Consider the following 25,698-nt stretch of genomic DNA (forward strand, 5'->3'; position numbering starts at 1 on the left):
CCAACTTTCAATAGATTAATATAAGATATGATGGGTCCTGATTATTCAAGACCTTGTATGCAAGGAGAAGGATTTTAAACTAATTCTGGATTTAACAGGGAGCTAATGAAGAAAAGCCAGGATAGGAGAAATATGCTTTCTCTAGTCTGTCAGTCTGTCTAGTCTGTCAGTATTCTTGCTGCTACATTTTGGATGAACCAAAGCCTTTTCAGGATATTTTTGTGGCAGCCTCATAATAATGAATTACAGTAGTCCAGCCTAGAAATAATAAATGTATAAACTAGTTTTTCAGCATCCCTGAGACAGGATGTTTCTAATTTTAGAGATATTGCAAAAATGGAAGAAAGTGTTCCTAGGCATTTGTTTAATATGCGCATTGTAGGAAAAAAAACAATTTCAAGATTCCTCATTGTTACTGGAGGTTATAATGCCAACCAAAGTAAGCATCTGGTTAGATGCCATACTCCTAAGAGATCTTTTATGCCTAAGTTTAATACAATAATCTCAGTTTTATCTGAATTCAGAAACAGAAAATTAGAGGTCATCAAGGTCGTTCCCACTAAACATGGGATGTGTCAGATAGATACGTGGATCATTTCTATATTGGGCCCGTTGCTCCATGACCAATTCTGGACATAAGTTTTCTAAACTAAGCCCACAATTTGGACATCCAACCATGACCCAACCTGGTTGTCAATATGATGTTCAATTTAAGATATGTCTGAAAAAATCTGATTTCCTGGCTGCTTGGGACGATCTGCGTGTTTGGGCGTGCTCTCTGCAATATCAAATGTGGAGCTACCCAGTGTGGTAGTTCCACACTGAGTAGCTTGTGAATAAGGTAGTAACCAAAAGAAAGAAACCACATGAAAATTGTTCTGCTGAGGAAATATGTTTTAATTTTGTACTGATCTCTGTGTAGAAATGTGACAAAAAACTGCAACATCTCAGTTAAGGTTGGTTTCAGTAAAATATGAGTATTACTATAGAGGAACAGAAAGGGACTTAAACATGCAAGGTGAGGACTCAGTGAAGAGTTACAGGGCAGGGTCGAATTTTTGGACTATGTTCAAAGCATTGCACCATCTGCCTGGGACTATTATGCACTAGTTCTGAAAACATTTCCCACTCTCATTCCCAATAAATAAAACACCTCAAATGTCACAAGCCCCATATACTCTTGGAACCAAAACTTTTGTAGGTTTAACACTAAACAGAAAAATAGTACATTTAACACTAATCTTCATAAATCATATTTATGTGATTTAAATACTCTTCCCCCCAAATTTTGTGCCATGAAAGGGACACTCCTTATGGAAAAAGCCCAGCCACAAAATATATCTGTCCATGCTTTTCAGCTACTCTTTACTGTTTTTCTATTCTCTATTCTATTCTATTCTCTTCTGAGTTGTACCAAGAATCTGGTCTTCTCTGATTCAATGCTTGTTTTTTCAAAGGGACCAACAGTATTGAGTGTCATACACAGTGAGGCTGCAGCACTGTCAACAAGATAGCTGACTTGTGTGGGAATTGTAGGTAGGTGTCCTCTACTGTAATGGTACATGAAATGCAAGTAAACAATAGGTTCATGACTTTCTTAGATGTGGTTACAGCACTTTTGATATCAATTGTAATAACATTTCTCAAAAAGTAACATAGTCCACATATAAATACTAACATTTAAAAAAATGGTAGGAGCAAAGAAGATTTGAAGAAGTACTATTAAATGTTTATTTTCTGTATGCCAGAAAGGTGTAATTAAAATAATGAATGGGTTTATTTATATTTGAGAGAAGTCAGTTGACTTTATTAATAAATTAAATGTTTTAATGAAGCTGCCCTTGTCAACATCTTTATCAATAGCCACACACTGTAATGACTGTAGTAGGCTTTGTGTTGGTTCACCTGATTTGAGGAAACTTGACACAACACAGGGGTGTTCAGCTTGGTGCAACACCATGTCTTTTTAGTTCTTTTTGTATTTCCCTTTGCATTTTCAGCTGGTTATTTGCTTACTATACTATTGTTCTCAAAGACAGGGGGAGGCATAATTAAGCAACTGGCCACAGCTGCAATAACCAGCCTCACTTCATTTACGTGTGAATTATATTTCTGCATCAGATCTACGTCATAACTTAAGCCATAACTGGGAGTCCCATTTTAACCCTTCGCCACAAGCTTCTACGTAGCCTGGTGTGCAACTCTTGAGAAATGTAACTACATGTCAGTTTGATGCATACCACAACAATTGGAATGTAACGTTGCAGTATAGGGATTAAAAGGCGATTCTGGTTACCATCTAAGTTTGGATGTAGATTTCCTGAGAAGTCTAAATCAAGCATTTAGGCCAGGGAGCCATCTGGCCTAGCCTACTGCTACCCCTAGTGCCACAAGTGGGAGAAAAAAAATCTGTGGCCGATTTTCTCTAACCAGTCTAGAGGGAAGACCCACCCCGAAGTCAGCATCAACCTAGCATCACCACTGAGTGCAGCACAGACACTACATGTCCCTATCTGTTGTGAGCCCACCACTAAGCATTGTCCCACCAAGTTATCCTGCCTAATCCATTAATCTTGAAAGATTAGGGGTGGACAAGGTGATAGCTCTTGTTAGTAAGAGCAAAGGAACCTGCCATAGCACCCACTATTCCCTTGGCCACTGGTATGCCTTGGCTGTGTCTTTGATTAATACAATGGAAGACTGCTGCCCCTCCCTTTCTGCTTGTGTTTAGAAGATAATGACAAAGTATGTGTAATTTGTGGGCGCAGTTGTAAATGGTACATGCACTAACATTCATACAGCACTTTTCTTGTCTGGTAACCACTGAAAGCACCCCTTACAACACTTTATCAGATGCAAACTAACACTAATTGGTGGTGACAATTTTGTAATGTCTTGCTGAAGAACTCCTCAAGCAGGCTTGACTAGTAGGGGATTGGACCATTGAACTTCAGTCCCACAACCCTCTCAGGCTGTGATGTCTTTCCTTAATTGTAGTTTCATTTTAGTAGTTGGAATTGACTGCCTCAGTCCAAAGCAAGCGTTCCATTAGCAGTCATTAAGTATCCAATCCTTATTCACACAATTCCTTTACATTTTTTTGCAGATGTTATTTCTCCTACACTCTTCAGCCCTTACTTCCGGCGGCTGACTTTTGATGTGTCCTCTATGGAGAAGAATGCCTCCAACTTGGTGAAGGCAGAGCTCAGGATCTTCCGTCTTCAAAACCCTGGGGCCCGAGTGTCTGAGCAACGAATTGAGCTCTATCAGGTACAAACACTTTTGTCTGGAGTAACATTCATTATGCCATATTTCCTAAATATGAGTTGCTTTGTGTTTTATAAAGACTAGGAAGGATTGCTTAATATAATTTTAAAATGCAAAGAATTTTTACATTGCAAAAAAATATATTCTGATTTTTGTAGGTTCTTTTTCATAAACTTTGAAGATTCTTAATGATTAGTATAATGAGATTATCAGAATGGGAGCCCTGTGGAATTGTATAACTAACTTTTGTGTGTGGAAGGCTCATCATTTAAATTTTAAAAATTAATTAATCCAATAAATATGACTCAAATCACTGTAGTATAGTTTTTATTCTCAGTTGTTCCAGTGCAATTCAATTTTGCGATTACTGGTGTCAAAAGCAACAATGATCCAGCAGGACATGCATAGAGACAGTCCATTGTCTGGCGCCATTAGGAGATTGTTAGTAACTGACTGGACATCCGTTTTTGTGCTAACTGAAACTTTTCAAACAATTGATTCCTTTCACAGACACAGGGATTTTAAAGGACTTTATCAGTAAAAGGAATGTTGGTTGTAGGTCTAAAGCACTCAATTACACTCAACAAAAATATAAACGCAACTTCTGTTTTTGCTGCAATTTTTCATGAGCTGAACTTAAAGATCTGAAACATTTTCGACATACACAAAGGACCCATTACTATCAAATATTGTTCAGAAATCTGTCTAAATCCGTGTAAGTGAGAACTTCTCGTTTGCCGAAATAATCCATCCCACCTCACAGATGTGGCATGTCAAGGTGCTGATTAGAAAGCATGAATATGGCACAGGTGTGCCTTAGACTGCCGCAAATCAAAGGCCACTCTGAAATATGCAGTTTGATCACACAGCACAATGCTACAGATGTCGCAGCTTTTGAGGGAGTGTGCAATTGGCATGCTGACTGCAGGAATGTCTACCAGAACTGTTGTTTGTGAAATGAATGTTCATTTCTCTGCCATAAGCCATCTTCAAAGGCGTTTCAGAGAATTTGGCAGTATATCCAACCGGCCTCACAATCGCAGACCACATGTAACCACACCAGCCCAGGACCTCCACATCCAGCATGATCACGTCAACGTTGTGGATTGAGTGGCCCATGATGGCGGTGGGGTTATGGACAATGAACACAAGTGCATTTTATTGTTGGCATTTTGAATGCACAGAGATACCTTATTGAGATCCTGAGGACCATTGTTGTGCCATTTATCCATGATCATAACCTCATGTTACAGCATGATAATGCACAGCCCCATATTGCAAGGATCTGTACACAATTCCTTGGAAGCTGAAAACATCCCAGTTCTTTCATGGCCAGCATACTCCCCAGACTGTTTGGGACGCTCAGCTCAGCATATATGACAGCATGTTCCAGTTCCTGCCAATATTCAGCAACTTTGTACAAGTATTGAAGAGGAGTTCACCAACATTCCACAGCCCACAATCAACAAGCTGATCAACTCTATGCCCACTGCACACCATTTTCCTTACTGTGTGAGGCACCATTGTGAGAGAAATGGTGGCCACACCAGATACTGACTGGTTTTGCGACATCTGTAGCATTGTGCTGTGTTATCAAACTGCATATATCAGAGTGACCTAAGGCGCACCTGTGCAATATTCATGCTACCTAATCAGCACCTTGACATGCCACACCTGTAAGGTGGGATGGATTATCTCGGCAAACGAGAAGTTCTCACTAACACAGATTTAGACAGATTTGTGCACAATATTTGATAGTAATGGGTCCTTTGTGTATGTAGAAAATGTTTCAGATCTTTAAGTTCTGCTCATGAAAAATTGGAGCAAAAACAAAAGTGTTGCGTTCACATTTTTGTTCAGTGAAAATATTTGATTACAGAAGGTCTAAAAGCCTGTGGTGTGCAGCCTGCTATATGACCCTACTACCGTATTTTTCGGACCATAAGGCGCACCGAATTATAAGGCGCACTGTCGATAAACGGGTCTGTTTTCATACATAAGGTGCACCAGATTATAAGGCGCATTAAACGAAACAAAACAGTCAGGTAAGCCAAACTTTACTCAACTTATTCTTCTTGCTTCCTCCACTTCTGTACCATTGATTCATTAATGTTGAATTCTCTCACAGCTGCTCTATTCCCATGTTGTTACAGTATATTAATGACTAACGTTGTGTTGTGAATGGATTATCTCAGTTTTCTCCTGACTGAAGTTTGGTCCGTTTAAAGCATCCTGCCATGTGATTGCATTTGTCCCTAACCTTCTGGAACCCCCCCATTAACTTTTATCAAGTGGAAAAAAGTTAGCATTCATCTTGAAGCTTCACTGTGTTCGTTATGATGTGTCGCTAGTGATCACGTAGCATTATATACCAGCTAGTCCAACCCTACAAAAGTCACTGCTGTTAAGTTTTCTGTCGGAAGCAATAGCAGAGCTGTAGGTTTTAATTTTTTCAGAAATCTTTCTGTCAGAACATGGTATATCATGTTTAGGTCGAAACTAGCGAGCTAACTTCCTGCTAACTTCTAACTCTATTAAATTTAATCAATTCTGTTGTCATGGATGCCTGGATGTTTAACTTAATTCTTACACCTGGTAAAGCAGCAACACTGATCATTCTATTAAAGATGGGGTGGCTGTAGCTCAGGTTGCAGAGCAGGTCAGCCACTAATCAGAAGGTCGGTGGTTCGATCCCAGGCTGCCTCCTGACTGCATGCCAAATATCCTTGGGCAAGATACTAACCCCATGTTTGCCTACTGGTGGTGGTCAGAGGGCCCGGTGGCGCCAGTGTCCGGCAGCCTCGCCTCTGTCAGTGCGCCCCAGGGTAGCTGTGGCTACAATGTAGCTTGCCATCACCAGTGTGTGAATGACTGAATGTAGTGTGTAGCGCTTTGGGGTCCTTAGGGACTAGAAAAGCGCTATACAAATGCAGGCCATTTACCATTTAAAGATGAAAGAATTTAGACAGTTTTTAACTCTCAGTGATGCCGCAGTGACTTTGGGACCTAGAGCGGACAGAGTTTTGAACCCAGATTACTCAAGGCTCCTGACTACAGTAGCTGTAATGCCTCAACAATCCATCAAGCGGTGCGGCTTCATGGCTTACCAAAGTCATACTAAAGCATTTTTGACAGATTTTTGCGCCGTGTACCACATAAAATTGGTTCGACGTCCGTAAGCACAACCAGAATTCATACATAAGGCGCACCGCAATATAAGGCGCACTGTGGATTTTTAAGAAAATTAAAGGATTTTAAGTCCGCCTTAGTGCGGAAAATACTGTAAATATTGAATTGTTTTAGACATGCTAAATAAATGTTGATGATTTCGATCAAGTGACAGTTAAAGCTAGTTTAGTGAGGGAGTCAATAGGACAAAGGTGGTAAATAGATTCGGTCATATATAGCATTTATCTACTGTCATAGATCTTACGGTTGCCTCTTGTTGTTGTACTAGATGAAAGAATGGAAATGTTTATTAATCATGAATAATAATAATAATAATGATAATAATAATAATATATAGGTTTTTTATCATAAAGACATCCATGCTAGGTAACATTTTTCTAAATTAGTGGAAGACCAATTTCTTTTTAGCTTCTTTCACATTTACTGTTGTCTCGTATAAGGTGTATATTAACAGTCAAGAGCAAATTATATAATCTTTAAAAGTTTGTAAAAAAAATCACATCATGAAAACTTTGCCAAGTATTTTTTCTCTGTTTACTTTTTGTATTGTTAGTCTGTAAAGTTTCTCACTCAAGTCTTAACAGGAGACCAGAGCAAAAAACTACGCATTTCCTGACATTGTCTCTTACAGTATCTGCAGGTATCTGAAAATGTCTCTCCCTGGTAACTTGTGTATCCCTTGTAACTGATTGAAAGAGGCAAAGATACCCTCCCAGTACAGATTACTGATTGTGCAAAACTGATTGTGCACCTGTTTCCAAAGTCTAAATGTATTTTCTAGAAAAGATGGATTGCCTACAGTGGGTGTGATAGAAGATAAAGACTTCAAATTAAAGTATAGTTTAGTAGCCGTCATACATCGACTTATCAATGGGCAGGGAAGACAGCAGTAAAGCTCCTATACAATAAGGCTGAGAAGCTCCAGCTGCAACCACGTGAGGGGACTGCTGTTGTCAGCTAAGCAGAATGTCATGAATTTTATATGCGAAGCCCAGTAATAGAACAGGAAATTTGGAAGCACTAACCCTCACTCTATTTTAGACTTGAAAAGATGTTTCCTAGCAAATTCTATGTGTTTTATTGCTCCACGAAAAAGGTAAGATGAGTGAATTCAGGTTTTTAAAAAATGATTTAGGAAGGAACATGGGGAGATTTTATAATAAGTACAACCACTTGGGCAAAATTATCATCTTTATAGCATAAACTCTACCAATGAGTAATATAGGGAGCATGTTCCAGAACTGTATACTTGACTGAAGCTCAGATATTAAAGGAGAGAAGTTAGGTTTTAATAGAGAGGAACAGCTGAGTACCCAGATAAGTGAGCTTCTCATAAACTCTGTCTATACCATGCTGGATGGGAGGTTTTGTAGCCAAGATGGGTTACTCACATGTATAGGGATTAGTTTACTTTTATTCAGATTCATCCTATATCCAGAGAAGGACCCAAATAACTTAATTTTGACAAATACAGCAGGAATAGTCTTTTCTGGCTGGGTGATGTATAATAACACATTATCCATGTAGAGTGAGATTTTATTAGTAGTTGTGTCAATATTATAACCAAAAACGTTGTAATTGGATCTTTACATATGCTTTCAGCAAGGGGGCTCTATTACTAAGGCAAATATCAATGGAGGGAAGGGGTCTCCCTTAGCACTAAAACCTTAGAAAAGTGCTTGTGTGAATGGGTGTAATTGAGTGAACGAACGAGTTGTATAAAGTGCTTTGAGTGCTCAGAGTAGAAAAGCGCTACATAAGAACCATTCCATTCACCATTTACAGAGTAAACCAGAGCCAATTACTCTGTCTTATCACCTTCACTGATGCATCCAACATCCAACTGCAGAGTCTGCAGAAAACTCCTGAAGATGGCAGGTCACTGTGCAGCTGCTGAAGTCTTATGGTGTAGAGGATGAAGAGAAAAGGGGAGTGGATGGTCCCTTGTGTTGAACATGCACATATTTTGGCCTTACTGTCAGGTATTCAAACAATCCAGGACACAAGGGGCATCCAGCTGCATCACTGTCAGCTTATCACCCAAGAGCGTCGGCCTGACGGTATTGAATGCAGGCCTGTAATCCTGAGGGCGACTTAATTTATGCTTCAATCTTAAATATGGTCAACATAACTCAATTAATGGGCTATGTACCAAAGGCATTTAAGCTGGTAGTAATTAAACCACCAATATACAGTACCAGGCCAATCTCCAACCTTCCTTTTATCTAAACAATTCTTAAATGAGTAGTTGTAAAACAGATGCCTGATGATCTGCAGAAGGAGGGTTTATTTAAAGAGTTTCAGAGCTCATGAAAGTACAGAAACACCTTTAATGAAATTTACAAAGAGATGTTCATATGACTTCTAACAGTGGACTCATCTTTGTGCTTGTCCTACAAGACCTTAGTGCAGCATTTGATACCGCTGACCATAATATTTTTGTCATGGTCCTGGGCCGTGTTGGCCCAGTATTCTTAGTTCTCTTGTATTTTTGTATTCAGTTCCCTGTTTAGGTTCTGTTTCCTGAGTTACCCTGTTATGTTGTTCCCTGTGTGCTTTCCCTTTGTGACTCTCACCCCCTGTGTGCCCCTCTATGTATTCATGAGCCCTTGTCCCCTTTCGTGTTTTATTCCATGTTTTCCCCAGCCCGTTATGTCTGTGTTTTCCCCGTGCTCTCTCCTCCTGTCTGAACCTCTGTACTTCCTGTTTGACTCTGCCTGTCTCCCGTCAGTGTTATGTTCACCCCGCCCTGTCTCGTTATGGTTATCTGTGTCAGCTGTGTTCCCCGTGTGTTCCCACTTTCCTCGTTAACCCTCTGTGTATTTCTGTCTGCGTCTCCCTCTGTTCGGCGTCGCGTTCTCCCTCATGTTGTGTGGATCTTCCTGTGTCTACCTGCGAGTGTTAGTTTACTTTTCCCCAGTTTAGTTTTGTATTTCCTGTGTTCTGCCGTGCCAGCATTAAAGCTGTGTTTCTCGAGTTCATCCCCGTGTCTGTGAGTTTTGCATTTGGGTCCTCCTCCTGCTTGCCACACAGCGATCCATGACAATTTTATTATAACAATTAGAGCATGCTGTAGGATTTAACAGTAATGTTCTGCAGTGGTTTCTTCATACACTAAGGTTAATTATGGAGTTCCACAAGGTTCTGTGTTTGCACTAATTCTGTTTACATTATAGGTGCTTCAGTTAGGCAGTATCAAAAACATAGCATTTTCACTGCTATGCAGATGATGCCCACCATATATATTCATGCTGCCAAATTACACACATGTACAGCCTGATGCAGGGGTGTCAAACGTACAGCATGTGGGCCAAAACCAGCCTGCTGGATGAATTTTGAAATATAAAAACAAAAAATCATAAAAGACAGGAACTCAGAATTTGTAACAAAATGCCATTCCTAAATCGTCCACACGGATGTTAGTCAGAAGAGAGGGGAGCACTGTGTTAGTCAAAGGGGAGGAGCGCAATGTTTTAACTAGAAAAATTTGTATACCCTGCGAAAATGCTGTGTGGATGCCTCAACGCTGAAGATGTCTGCTGAAAAAGAGGTGAATCAGCATAATTTCTACTGAAAAGAGGTTTTTGCTGAAAACAGCTGAAAAAACTGGAATTTGTGCTGAAAATGGGTGAAGAAGCTAAAATCTGTGTTGAAAAGAGTTAAAAAAGTTCAACTGTGAACTGAAAGTATTGTTGCCAAAAGCGGGATTTGAACCCGGGCCTCCTGCCAAAAACAACCGAGAGAGCACAGACTTTACGCCTGTGGGTCCACCTCCCCTGCAGCGGCACTGCAGACCACGCCCTGCCACACACATCAAACACGTAAAATAAATATTTATGCACTTTTGCATTTACTTTTTATTTTTTGTTATTTTTACACAGTGTTCTGAATGATTAACAATGGTCTACAGCCAATCTTGTGTATTATTGGTTGTAAGATTCAGATAACTATTTAATAAAAGGTAAATATTTTATATGAGAGCAAGAAAGAAAAGTATATCTTTGTGTCCCCCTTTCCCTGTTAATGCCCTACCTGGTCCCCTGGCAAAGGCTTTGCTAGATCCGCCCCTTCACAGTTACCAGCTGTCAGCTACTTAGAAAAGGATCCTGGTGTTATTTGTCTCTCAGAAACAGTTTATAACTTCCCTTCAACTCATTCATGTCACCTAAAAGGTAAACCTGTTTCTCCATCACCTGTTCAGCTCTGATGATTCAGTAAGGACATCTCCTGGTTTCGACCAGCCCTTTTTTACAGCTGTGGCTCCAGCAAACATCAGCTGATACTAGAAATTAAAATCAAATGAATTCTAACAACAGCTGATCAAGCTTAAACGTGCTGCTGTTGTTTAGCGCAATAAACAAACGAGAGAAAAGCCGATCATTGATCAGTTTCATGATTGAAGTTTCAACAGGCGAGAGAATGACAGGGGAGGCTGTCATAAAGTTCAACATCAGTTCATAAGTTCTTACCTGAAATTCAGTTAACCTGACGCTCCGACCAGCAGCCGCCTGCTTCTCCTGCCTTCGGTTTCCCTTATCCACGATTGAGCTCCGTGTTAGCCACCACCGGTCAATCGGCGGCCGCCTTGCCGCCTCGCATGTGTCTTTCCCCGCATGCCCTTTCTGTCATACACCAGTGGCTAGCTGCCCTCTCTTGTAGCTCCGCGTTAGCCACCACCAAGCAACTCAGTTAATTTTTCCACATCGACCAGCATCTGGACAACCACCTTTCACTGTTTATACCATTACTAAAATGAATAAAGGAATCATCGGCCCATATATACGTAGACACAGACTATTTGTGAGCGATCGGGGGGTGAAACGAGTGTAAGCCGCCTCACTGAAAGCCAAGCCTGGGTGCTTTCGAGCGAAGCGGCGCTAGCCGGCTAGTAGCAACATTGTGAGAGAACTGTTGCTAATATGGGAAGTCTTGATAAAACGAGCAGATATTTGAAGTTTACAAAATTACATTCTCGCCTGAAAATATCTTAAATGTTTATTTTGTGACCTAGAAACACGAATAAGAGGAATATAAAAACGAGGTGGCAGCCGCCATTTTTTCACTCGGTAGAGGCGTGCTATGAATTGTGGGATATGGAGTTTTCCACCAAGCATACTCCCTTTCGCTTACCGTAACTATTCAATGGTTCGCTCAACCTTAAAAATGCCAATGGCTCCTGAAAGCAGCGATGCCGTGCGCGCCGTTGATATTGTCATCACTACGGTAATCCAAATAAGGGTAGACAGGCCGTACTACTCCTGACATACCACTAGAGAGAGCCAGCACACCACAAATGAAGTTTGAAATCTGTTTCTATGGGGCCAAAAGTTGAATCTTTCCCATTGGGCCTAGAAATGGGTCAAATTTGCACTAAAATCGAAATATTTAAAAAACTATAAAAGTCATAAACACCAAAAGTCATAGGATACTAGTCCAGATCCAGCCGCACAAAATGATATAACATATGTAACCCTTGTCTCAAAACTGGGTCAGATAAGCGCGGGAAAATTTGAACTGAAATATTAATATTTAAAAAACTATAAAAGTCATAAACACCAAAAGTCATAGCATACCATTCCAGATCCAGCCGCACAAAATGATATAACATATGTGAACCTTGTCTCAAAACTGTGGGGCGAGTTACGCGGCGAAATTTAGGCGGAAGATGGAGAATAATAGTAAGAACTAGAAAAATTTGCATTTCCTGCGAAAATGCTGTGTGGATGCCTTAACGCTGAAGATGTCTGCTGAAAAAAGCTGAAAAAGTTGCAAAAAGTTGTATGGCAGTGAAGAAACTGAGAATTCTGCTGAAAACAGGTGAAGAAGCAGAAAATTTTTGCTGAAAAGTGGTGAAAAGCAAAAAATTTTACTGAAAGGGTAAAGACAGAGAAATTTTTGCTGAAAAGTGGTGAAAAGAAAATGTTGCCCTGAGCAGGATTCGAACCTGGCCCACCAGTGTAAGTGTGCCTCTTGGCATAGGCACACTTAACAAAGTATAAAGAGAAACAGGAACTCAATAGTGTGGATGTCTTTGAGGCATCCACACAATTAGAGTAAAAGAAGCAGCAAGTCTGCCACTGTGAACAGCAGATGGTAGCAACACGACTTCTGCAAATTTGGTGTAGGCTACCTTATTCCCTACTCACCTTGACACCCTCATTAGCCAAAATGTTTTTGTCAAAAAGGAGAAAAGTGGATAATGGGGTGTAGGGTTTTCCAAGAGAAATACATGCTTCCTATTTATTCATACAGACCTGTGTGCTTTGAGTGTAATCAACAAGTGTGTCTGTGCCTAAGGAATATAATATTTATATAATATATTCACTATAAGACTCATCATGGTAGAAAATACAACATCTTGCGAGGACAACTGAGGAGAGAGGAAAAATGAATTGCTGGGGGGTCAATTATTACCCGGAGCCGAGAGGTCAGTGAAGCAGCAGTAAAAGCCACCTATGTAATTGTTAATGAAATAGCATTAACATCAAAGCCGTATTCCGACGGTGAGTTTGTTAAAAGATGCATGACCAAAGCTGCAGAACTCGTGTCCTGAGAAGAGACAAGCATTTGCCAACATTAGCCAACAGCTGTAGGATCTTGCATTTCTGGTGGATATTACAGAGCACTTGAATATTCTGAACAAAATGTTCCAAGGCTGCAAAAAAGTTGTCACACAGTTTTATGACAGCATACGTGCATTCAAATTGAAGCTGACTTGTGGGAGACACAGCTGTCAAGTGGTGACCCTGCACAATTCCCTTGCCTAAGAAAGGTATGTGCAACAGGCATTAATGGTGACATTAAACAGGATAAAGACAAGATTGCAGGATTGCTGTGTGAGTTTAAGAAACTGTTTCAAATTTTTGATGAACTCGAGACAGAATTTGCAGTTTTTCGCTTACCCTTCACACTCAAAACTTCTGATGTGCCTGTCGAAATCCAACGGTTGATTTGCAATGTAATTTAAAGGACAAGTTTGCCTCAATAGGTTTGGACACATTTTATCAATATCTTTTGCCAGGGTACCCAAAATTAACAGCCCTGGCTGCAAAAATGTTGTGCATGTTTGGGACAACCACCTTTGTGAAGAAGTTTTCTCAGTAATGAACATCAATAAAACAAAATTGCACTCAAGCCTCACACATAAGCATCTAGATGACATTCTAAGATTGACTGCTAGTCAAGACATGACGCCTGATATTGATGCACATGTGCAAACTAAAAGATGCCAAGTTTCAGAAGCAAAAATAAAATAGCCCAGAAATGACTAACTCCTTTAAAATGTTGCTTCAGACACAGATTACACTTAAAGAAAACAGTTCTGTGAAAATGAATTTTTGCTGTAGTTAAAAAATATTAAATTTAATGTAAGTCAACAGCTTCACTGCGAAAGAGTTTGGTTTGGTGGACTCCTATTGTTCATGCAATGCCATGAATTTTAAAGTACAATACTACATTTTCCATTTCCCAATGTTTTTGTCTTATAGTTATGTTTGTACTTGTGCAAACACTTACTTTAAGAAATCAGAGGTTGTTATTTGTTTTCATATGTTTTGTAAAAGGATATTTGATTAAACATGGAGGTTCTTTAATGTACTACTTCTTTGCAGGAAAAAAAACATGGACTTATTATTATTTATAGGTAATTATGTTATAATTGTACTGCTCCGGCTCTATGTGGCCCCTGAACCAAAATTAGTTGTTTTTTTTTGTTTGTTTGTTTTCCGCCTGTCCTGTTTGGTTCTTTTGCCATCAGAATTATTGTCTAAAGGCAAAGAAAGATGCCCAAACCAAAATGAGTTTGACACCTCTGGCTTAAAGACTTAGAGACCCTCATATCCTCTAATTTTCTGCTTCTAAATTCAAATAAAACTTAGGGTTAGTGTTGTATTGTCTACTTATTGTCCACTGATCTATAATCTATCTATAATTGAATATCATCTGCAAGGGATGTCCTTAAAGGTTGATAACACATGCCCAAGGGGGAGCAAATATAATAAGAACAACAGAGGCCCCCAAACAGAACCTTGGGTTATACCAAAATGGACTGGATAAAGGGGAGATCTGTACTTTAAAAGTAGCTACAGAAAGGGATCTGTCATATAGGTATGAAGAGAACCACTCCAAGGCAGTTCCTGATACCCCAATCAAGCACCTCAGCCTGTTAAGCAGAATATGATGGTCAACTGTATCAAAAGCTGACGTAAGGTCCAACATGAGCAACATAGAACAGTTACTCTTGTCACTCTGCATCAAAATGTAATTTCATACTTTTAGAAGTGCTGTTTCAGTTGAATGTGACCTAAGAAAACCTGACTAAAAGTAGTCAGAGCAGCAGTTCAATGGTTGACCGCAACCTTCTCTAATACCTTAGCAGTAAATGGAAGCTTGGAGCTGGGTCTATAACTGCCAATGAGAGAAGGATCCAAGTTGTCTTTTTTCAAAAGTGGGTGGATGACAGCATTGAAATAAGTAGATAACTTACCACAGGCCAGGACACATTTAGAATATTGAGCAAACTGGAACAAATCCACTGCAAGACATTTTTGAACAAAGATGTACTGTAGGTGAAACATCCAGGGAGCAAGAAGAGTCTTTCATTGTACCAATAAGCTTCACTAGACCAAGATAACAGGCTGACTGGTGTGGGAACCATCAACACAGATGCTGAGGAAGAGATTATTTCTTACATTTTTGACCTTGTCAACAAAAAAGGAAAGAAAACACTGACACTCCTTATTTGACAATATAGGAGCAGTAAGTGTAGCAGGAGTAATGATGCCACTAATAATGCTGAATAACAACTTATTATTACATGTATCGAGGAGTGGCCCTAAGGGTACATCAACATTCACCATCTTACAATGCTGTGAATGCAGCCAAGTATAATAGGAATATATGTAAATTAATTTCTCTATAGACTTTCAATTTTTCTGCAGGAACACTTTAAACAGCGTATATAATCATGGACCTATGGTGAGGACTGTAAAACTGTTAATTAAGGCTGGCTGATAAAAGAGCCCCTCTCTTATCCCCTTTAGTAAAGGGGACCTTACTGCGGACCGAAGCAGCCAGCTTTATTTTTTACAATTATTATAGATGTTTTAAGGCTGTAAACCCCTCACTACACACTTTCTACACTTTTCTCAGACAGGCACGAACATTTTCACACTTTTCTCTCTTGCTTAAACACTCTCAAAGTTCAAACCTTCATAGAAAAATAAGTCCAGTATTAAAGAATGAAACCAAAGGCACCCGCAGGTGCCGTTGACGGTGCAAAGCGTTTTGTTGACATTGTTGTGTTCGTTGGGGAGAAAACTTACAAACATACAGTACAGCACTTCAGAGTCACACTGTTAGCGATCGAAGATTTATGTAAATTTGACAAACTGAACCCATTCTGTACTGTACAGGAGACACAGCACGAGATTAACTGACAATGGTCTACAGCCAATCAGGACCAGAGTTGGGCAGTAACGCAATACAAGTAACATGTTACTGTAATCTGATTACTTCTTTCAAGTAACGAGTAAAGTAAGGGATTACAAAAATGGTAATTACATTACTGTTACTTTCCCATAACTAAAACCGTGATATTTTTTTTTGCGAGAGTGTCTCATGACAACGTAAGCGAGTGCAACGTTCGTGGCAACAGCTGTGTGCAGATGAACAATGGATAATATATATGAGTGCGGAAGAGAGTATGAGCGTTTAAAGCATGGAAGTACTGACCTTACTTTGAGTCTGATTCCGTAAAAAGAAAAACATTAGCGTCCGCTGTTTACTGTGTGGGGCAAACATCTGCCTGCTATACAGGTGAAAATAGAGCAACAGGACCGCTGAGTCTTTGATTTTATTTATTTTCTGCTGTGTTTCACTTGAATTTATTTGAAAGACTGAGTGTAAACCCCAAAATTTTTTTATTTTATGTGCTGGAATGTGCAGAAAATAGGTCTAAATGTTAAACAAATTTCTTCCTGTCAGAGAATGTTGCATATAATTAAATTTTTGCTTGATGCATAAAGTTAAAAAATTAAAACTAATAAAACCAAGCTTTAAAAAGAGACTTTTCCATTTGATTACATTTCATATGATGGATTATGCAGAAAAAGTAGAATTGGGCTGAAAGATGTATTGCTTTATTACCTATTCAGGTTGTAAATCGTGTTTTTAAAAAATAACTGAGTAACTAGGTAATTAATTACTTTTGAAAATAAGTAATCAGTAAAGTAACGGGATTACTTTTTGGGGAAGTAATCAGTAATTAGTTACTGATTACTTTTTTCAAGTAACTTGACCAACACTGATCAGGACACAGAACACAATGTGCTGTGAAAAAAAAAGAAAAGAAAAAAAAGCATGCAAAATTGCACAAAAAAATCTGTGAAATAACAAAGCTGCAAAAGTTGAAATGCGTTATAGCGAGGGACCACTGTAGTGTGTTCTCTTCAGTGGCTGCCCGTTAAATCCAGAATTGAGTTTAAAATCCTTCTCTTCACGTTCAAGTTTTTGAATAATCAGGGCCCATTTCATCTTTAGGAATTCATAATACCTTATCTAGTCATTTCAGAGAGTGAATTATACTCAACAGAGCACTTTACTGTCAGACTGCTGGCTTACTTGTGGTTTCTGGGATAATTAAAAATTGAATAGGAGGCAGAGCCTTCAACTTTCAGTCCTCTGTAAGGTGGAACCAGCTCCCACCTTGGATTTTGGAGACAGACACCCTCTGTTTTTTTCAAGATTAGATTTAAAACCTTCCTTTTTTCAAGGATATAGTTAGCACTGGATCAGGTTACCTTGAATCCTCTCTTAATTATGTTGCTATAGGCCTCGGCTGCTTATTTATCCTGTATTAATAATTACAAATGAATCAAAATTGCTAAACAGTAAATCAAATTTGTTTAATAATTACATGCATTCAGGACTCAAAATAATGGCTGAAAACCTGTGTAGAAATTATATTAACATGACATCAAAATGGATAGTTTTATCTGACATAAAATGAAGTGATAATTCAGGTTGACATAATGTTTTTAAACCATAACTTTTAATTAGGGCCCGAGCACTAAAAGTGCGAAGGTTTGATATGCCCATTGTCAGGAATACGCAGAGCAATACCTAGTGGGAACAGGAAATGTCATGTCTTTCACTTTGATATACTGATTTTCACAGGTTCATGATGGCCACCTCAAAAGCGGTGAATATTAACATCCGTCCCTCATGATGCTTCAGTGAGAAAATTGTGAGTTTAAACTGAACGGCGCACCCTGGTGGCATGGCGGTTCACCGTGAAAGATGAAGTAGCTTTTGAGGGGCTTAGAAAGTTTAAAAAGTCTTGAAATTTTGCCCACACCTCTAATGTCGTGAAGGCTTTCTTGTTATGTGATCATTTCCATGGAATATTGCAAAATGGCTCCACAGTGCCCTCTATAAAATTTTAAAACATCAACCTCTGCTCTGTTTCATCTACGAGTCTGAAACCTGGGAAGCTTATGGAAGGATATCAAGATTTACAAAAAAGTATCTTGGAGCAATATCCCAAATCCAACAGGAAGTCAGCCATTTTAACATTAATGTGTAATTTTGGCGACATTTTCCCTTCTTTTCAGGTCTCGTACTTTGACGAACTCCTCCCAGGGATTTCATCAGATTGACTTGATCTCCAGTGCAGGGAATCTAAAGAGCTTTGTGATGTTAAATTGCAAAGCTTTTTACGTTCAAGGAAACGGGTGGTCACAACGGCATGGGGAGTTTCAATCACTTGCCAAAAAGCAGTAATCTGCTGTCACTAAGAAACACAATGTCCAACCTCTCCCAAACTTCATAGGCATGAGTCGAGAGTCAAGCTCGGAAATATTTGATATGCCATTCGTCAGTAATGGTTAGAGCACCACCTAGTGGGACGACTATACTCATCATTGAACGAGATGAAATTTTAGCTGGTGGTTCTACGCATGAATTCCATCAATGCTACATCAGATCGGACATGATGGGTGTAGGTGTTGGACATGGCTCGATGTGCCAGGGTGCGAGGGCCCACTTAACGCTGCTTGCAGCTTTAATTTTAACTATTTATGTCTTGAGGGTGTCTAATTCTAACAACCCTTAGCCCCACAGATGCCATCTGCAAACCTTTATAGATATACATAGGTCTAAAAAGACCTTTATAGGTAATTTTAGAAACCATTTACTAATATTTTTTGTAAATTGTTGGCCATGACTACAAGGCTACAAAATCATTTTATTTAAATTTTGGCACAGTTTTAGTATTAATACAGGTATTTTATCCATCTTTTTATCTACAGTGTAAATTAGTACTATTGAACATTCAACATTTAATTAATCAGAACTTTGACTTCACATTCCTTTAATTTGTCAACAGATTTTAGGATATAAAGATGTGACATCCCCAACACAGCGGTATATTGACAGCAAGGTAATACGAACACAAACAGAGGGGGAGTGGTTATCCTTTGATGTTACAGAGGCAGTTAGTGAATGGCTAAACCACAGAGGTGAGTACATTCTGTCCCATCAGTATTGCCTTTTCCCAATTGTTTATGCTTTGTGTTAAATAACTTCTCATTACTTTTGTTTTTCCATAGACCGAAACAGTGGATTCAAGATCAGCCTGCACTGCCCATGCTGCACTTTTGTACCATCAAATAACTACATCATTCCTAATAAGAGTGAGGAGCTGGAGGCACGATTTGCAGGTTATTTGAAAAATGTTGCCTCAAGGCACTTTTATGTTGTAAGGTAGGGCTGCCACAAACGATTATTTTGATAGTCGACTAGTCACCGATTATTTTTGCGATTAGTCGACTAATCAGATCATCATCCATTGGACGTAAAACTACAGCTTATTGCACCAGCAGCATCTGCTCTTATATAACTATCATTAGCTTACAGCTTTAAGTGTTTAAGGTCTGTGCTAACTAAAAATAAAGACAAGATGATAGTTTATTAAATTTTAATGAAATTTGCAGATTGTTTCGGTGAAGTTTAATAAACTCCTTGCTATCTAAAATATAACAGGACACTGGAGTATATTCTGGAGCATCTCACACTTCTGATAATCAGTTGTCTGCTTGACGTTTATTCAGCTGTGTAAAAACTATAACTTTAATCTCAGACAAACTGATTTACTCAGGAACAAATAAAATACAAAAAAAAAAAAAAAAGCCAAACAATAACATTTTAAGTTATCTAAGTGACTCATATATATTTAACCTGAGGAGTGAAAGACGGCAGTGGGTTTGAAAACGATTTGCGGGGAGTCCGGTGTTCTGCGCTGGGCCGCGCTATGAATTCTGGGACACAGCTGCTTCTTCTTCTTCTTCTTCGGGGTTTAACGGTAGCTGACATCCTTGTACATGCAATGCTGCCATCTTCTGTTTCAGTCCGTTATTACACTCTTAAATCCTGCCACTTATTCCTGCGTCTTTTGTGATCTTACAAAGCTTCAAACGACGCGTCGACTATTAAATCAGTCGTCGACGATTTTGATAGTCGACGTAATCGTGACTAGTCGACAAATTGTGGCAGCCCTATTGTAAGGTAGACCCTATAATAATAGTTCACACTAGAAAGCTGTTGTGGTTTGGCCCCCCAGTACAGCTTAGAATTAATCACCATCTACAACCCAGTCAGACCTCTCACATCATCAGGTTTAGATTTTTTAAATGATCCCAGAATCCGATCTCAGTCTGCTGAGGGTTATTTCAGTTACTGTTGTCCTGTTCTTTGGAACAAGCTGCCTGCTGACGTGAGATCAATTACATCTGTGCGTACATTCAATAACAGATTCAAAATCTTTTTATTCACACACATTAATTAATAGGTGTTGTCATTTTCTTTTGTGCTATTTAGCCATTTTCACTGTGTCAAGGCATTGCAAATCTATGCAGGTTTTGTGTTCTGTGTTAAGCAGAGTACATGCAGTCATTATTTCTGTCTGACCCCCTCTCCCTTTAACAGAAATTTCACCTTTCTATAAGCACTGGAGCTATGCTGATAATTTTACTCTGAATACTTTGATAATGTTTTTTTTGTAATGAACTTTTCTGTCATTACCAGCCCATGCAGTGCTGCTTATTAATCTCTTATGTTTTCAGGTATCGACGACAACCTAATCCGTGGTCGTGACCTAAAGGTTTTTAGGAAGTGGCAGCACAGTGTTCGGGGTCCACATCTTCTCCTCATGTTGCTACCTTCATACCGCCTGGAGTCCCAGTCCCAACATAAGAACCATCGATCCAAGAGAGCTCTTGATGCTGCCTACTGCTCCAAGTACTTGTCTGAAAACCAAATTGCCAAATGCAAAGCAATAACAATGTCCCTATCTGTTGTGGAGATTTTCAGAAATGAGTCATCAAGTAAAAAGGGGCCAAGCAACACTAATAGCACTAGGCACTGCACAGAATTGGTTGTCATTAGGTACAAAGATATAGAATAACTGTTAACACTCTGACTTCTTGGCTAGAGCCCATAGTGATGTTAAAGGTGAGTGCGTGTTTTAACCCACAGCCCATCAACCACAGCCTAAACTTCAACAAGTAACAAAAGGCACTGATCATGTTCATGTTTCTAAAGTAGAATCACCGTGGTGATTGGTTTCAGTCTCTTTGTGCTTGTTTTCATCTTTGCTTTGAGTTCATAAGTGTAAAAGGAAAAATATTATGTGTATCCTCATTAGGATAGGGTTTTGTGTTGATGTGTTGGATTGTGCTCAGGTTTATATTGTTAACTGGTAATTATGTGACAATGCATTAATGTAACTATAGTGTAACAAATGAGTTTCATTGTTACTTTTGAGTGATGACCCCTACGCAAGCTATATTTTTCTTACCACTGTGCAATACTTCATAATGCCATGCAGTCCCTATTTTCAATAAGGAAACATCTTTACCTCCAGGTGAAGGGGAAAAAGTAGCAACAGTGTTGCAAGAAAAAAAGTCTGTACCAGTTCAAGTCCAACTGAAGAAACTGGAACAATTTTGTTAAACGAAGAAGCCAGGAAGAGCACAGCTTTCCAAAGTTTTTTCCAACAGAATGCTGACAATTTGAAAACAAACAAACAAACAAACAAATAAAACAAGATTCTGGATATAGCTTTCCTTTTCTTCGTGAACTACGCTTGATGTACCCTTTCCTGGTGAATTAAAATGAAAAACTGTGGATTGGTTCAGTTCCCACAGTCCCTCTCTCTGGACAGCCAATGGGGCATACATACTAAGGCACTGATGCTTGGCAGCATGCAGAGAGTGTCAACAAGTTGACCACTAACTGGTATTGCAAACTGCTTTCAAAACAGGCTGAAAGCAGAAGTGAAAGGCAACACCCTGGACAACTTGTTGGCTGATCTGTTTAACTATGTATATTTATCTTTTCTGGTTCAGTGGTTGCCCACAATAAGTAAAGAATCTAATCTGAGCGCATCTTCACCTATCTTCATCTCTCCATCTGTGACTTTTTATAGACTGCACACACTAGTGACGAGAGGATTCCCACAGCTCTGTTATTCACTTTTCCACTTTATGTCTTTACAGAAATGTTCAGGATAACTGCTGCTTACGATCGCTCTACATTGATTTTAAGAGGGACCTGGGCTGGAGGTGGATCCATGAGCCCAAAGGCTATGAGGCCAACTTTTGTGCAGGGGCCTGTCCATATCTGTGGAGTGCAGACACCCAGCATTCCAAGGTACTGAATGAGGAAGTTTGAAAGGCTACACAGTAAATGTAAACATGAATGCAGTCACACTGCACTGTAAATCAGATTTTATTTTATGATATGGTTCTAATATGTATATTCCAGGTGTTAGGTCTGTATAACACCATCAACCCTGCAGCATCGGCATCCCCCTGCTGTGTCTCCCAAGACCTGGAGCCTCTCACTATCCTGTACTACATCGGCAAGACCCCCAAAATAGAACAGCTCTCAAATATGAAGGTCAAGTCCTGCAAGTGCAGCTAGAGGTCCTTAGAAAATACATACTCTTCTTTCATCCAGAGTGGAGTGAGTTAACGTACCGTCAAAGTGCCGCTGCACTCATTTACTAGCAATCCTACAGCAGTCGTTTCACACAGGCATGGCCAGGAATGGTGTATTAGAGAATAAAAGGAACAAGTCAATGTGAGTTCAATGCATATTCAACATACAGGACCAGAGCAGTTATAATACCAAAAACTTTAGTTCGATGCACTGTATGGACAAAAATGTTGGGCCTTCATGTAAATTCATGTGTGTTCAGTCTTGTTCCTGCAGGTGTTAATAAACATTCACCTAGCCATGAAGTCTGCCTTTAAAAGATCTGTAAAAGAATTGGTCATTCTAAAGAGCTCATTGACTGAGTATGGTACTATAATAAGATTTAAAGATTGCAACGAGTCATTTTGTTAAATTTTATTTGTCATAGATATGAAGTGATCAACTGTAAGCAGTTTTATCGCAAAGCGAAACAGCAACTCATCCAGGAAGTGAAAGACCGTGTAAAGTTACAACGGAGTTCTGAAGCATGTTGTACATAAAAGTCGCTAACGCTCTGTTGATTCAATAACTACAGAGTTAATTTATTATTTATACCAGAACTGCATACCAGAGCTGTCAGAAGCTTCATGTATAGGTAACCCATTACTTTTGTTCATATAGGAAGAATTGTATTTCTGTATTGACACAGGTTTGCAAGTAAAATGAGCTTGTGTGCTGTTCTCCTAATAAATGGTCAAAGAAGAATAATAGTTCTTAATAATATTTCTTAGTAAGGGTAATTTACACCATGAAGGCCTGCTCTCAAAAACTGATATAGATAAATCCAGCTACACAAACACTTAAAAGTTTTTTAGAAAATGTTTAGTGCCATCTTGTGTCAGTACAGAACATGTCACCTCGTTGGTTTGTTGGTTGCTGTTAACAGACTTGCACTGAACCAACCAACTCAGGTGAAAATAAGGACACTAAAACTAACCCTAACCCTTTTCTACTCTCCCGGAATACTCAAAGCGCTCTATACAACACGCCACATTGCATATTTGGCATGCAGACTGGGATCAAACCACCGACCTTCCGATCAGTAGATGCTCTACCTCCTGAGCTATAGCCACCCTACAGAGTAGGCAGCACAAAAGTGAACCCTTTAAATGAAATTTTAGTTTTAGCCTCCTCATATTCCACTGAGTTACTAGTTTGCTGAAATAAACGGAAGTCAAACAAACCAACCAACTCGGTGATGTAGCATTCTGTATCACAAGATGGTGCTAAACATGTTTAAAACAAGCACAAGTATCTTAAATCCAGCTACAAGGAGTGTTAAATCCATATCAGTTTTTGAGAGCAGGGCTCCATGGTGTAAATTAGCCTTTGTCCACTTTAATCCATCAGAAAAATAAATAATGAATAATTCACATAGTTTTTTTTTCCCCTCACCAATATGCAATACTGAAATATTTTCCTCAATAACAAAATTATCAAGTCTAGTATTTACAGTTAATTTTATTATTGATTCTTCGTCATTGACTTTTTAGGAGTCTTGTTAAAATCCAGTGGCGTTTTGGAACATAACAAACTTTCCACCAGTTTTGTTTGTTTTTGGTTCACTACATGAGGCTAGAGATTTGCTTGTTTGTTTGTTTTTTAAATCATACACTTGCAGAGTTCTGAATTTAAAAAAACTGAAAAGTACTGTCATCTCCAATATCTTTTTGAAATGTTGTGGCGCTAAAGTGGCACACATTCAAAAAATCCAGGCCGATATAGTATTCAGTACCAAGTTATGTGAGAATACAGCAAACACTGGAAATGTAAGTGATATGTGTATATATGTGAAATAAGTCCTTGAAAAAACAGATCTACTCAGACCTACCTAACACTTTGCTTTCAACCACTTCGCCCTTCAGCAGATATCAAAGGCACAATATCACATTCTTATACATCATTATTTATTTTATTCCTTAAGAATTATTCTTTATTTTTGCATTTTCTGATTCTGTACAGTAAAACATTACAGTAAGATGTCCTGCAACCTTGCAGTGTTGACATATATTATCTACTCCATTTTGTAGTTTATATAATACACACGCACAACTTTTATTAAGCCGCCATAAGAGAGAATAAGATGTTGCATTAGAATTGTAAAGGCTATTTTGATTTATTATGGCAATAGTATTAATTTTATAGCTTCCCATTTATATTATAAAACACTTTTTTAAGGGGTAAGAAAAACAGTGTTGTATGTAATAACTTTTAATTGCTAAATTGGCATACTTTGTTAACAGTTTTAAGCAGTAATGGAGCAATAGTCTCCTTCCAGAATTTCTTATGAAAATTATTAGTTTTGTTTGTTTGGATGAACTGGCAACTGGCCCTTTTAAATAGCCCAGTGTAACAGATGCCATAACACGTTTAAGTAAAAAGCTTAGATTCTGAATCATTACAACCCCGAGTCTGCTGTCTGTGTTGTTTAAAAACGAAAATACATGTTTATTTATGATGTTCAGATTTCTGAAACAGAAAATTCTGTAAATGTGTAATGGCAATGAATAAAATGTGTTTTCATCATTAACAGGTTACTTGCTGAAATTAGTTTACAATGTGAGGTCACATCCTATGTATAATTGTGACAGTAATACTGTACGGTATTAGTGACAATAATACATACAGTAAAACTGTTGACAACAGAAATATTTCTGACTTTATGAATAACAACAATACTACTAATAATAATAATAGTAATATTTTTTAAATTATTATCATTAGTATTATTATTATTATTATTATTATCATAGCAATTTTAAAGATATAATTCTTTGCGTCAGTTCAGCAGTGTGTGAATGGGTGAATGGCTGAATGTGTAAAGCGCTTTGGGGTCCTTAGGGACTAGTAAAGTGCTATACAAATACAGGCCATTTACCATTTACCATTCAGCAATTTGAGGTAGGTTGGGATAGAGAGAATATAAAACATGGATATTAATGAAATAAAATCAAATTCAAACAATCTTATTGAGCTGAGTACTGCACTTCAATGGAATGGAAAAATGGAAACAAATGTGAAAAAAAGGCCTGCTGCTCAGCTCAATGAAATATCCAGTTATTAGTGCTTAAAATTAAAATTAAATTAAGATTGTTGAAATATGCAACCCTAAGCTCCACCACATTTTATATTATAATGGGGAAAACTAAAGATTATCCAGAGGCCATCCAATTCATTTTCATTTACATAGCACCAAATAACAACAAT

The 25,698-nt window shown here is 38.6% G+C and overlaps 1 protein-coding gene across 1 annotated transcript in view; it reads left to right on the forward strand.

Annotated features, from left to right (window-relative positions):
* Positions 1–25,484, forward strand: part of tgfb2 (transforming growth factor, beta 2) — a 40,084-nt gene extending 14,600 nt beyond the window's left edge. Inside the window, exons 2-7 of the mRNA XM_085290580.1 lie at positions 3,107–3,270; positions 18,842–18,974; positions 19,065–19,175; positions 20,577–20,751; positions 22,011–22,164; positions 22,279–25,484. Coding sequence (XP_085146706.1) covers positions 3,107–3,270; positions 18,842–18,974; positions 19,065–19,175; positions 20,577–20,751; positions 22,011–22,164; positions 22,279–22,437 — 896 coding nt within the window. The 3' untranslated portion in view covers positions 22,438–25,484. The remainder of the gene's footprint in view (positions 1–3,106; positions 3,271–18,841; positions 18,975–19,064; positions 19,176–20,576; positions 20,752–22,010; positions 22,165–22,278) is intronic.
* The last annotated feature ends 214 nt before the right edge of the window (positions 25,485–25,698 follow it).

The sequence above is a fragment of the Mchenga conophoros genome, linkage group LG11, assembly GCF_057382185.1.
Source record: "Mchenga conophoros isolate Kocher_MC1m ecotype Shallow Benthic linkage group LG11, M_conophoros_male_GT1.1, whole genome shotgun sequence".
Taxonomy (NCBI): Eukaryota; Metazoa; Chordata; class Actinopteri; order Cichliformes; family Cichlidae; genus Mchenga; species Mchenga conophoros.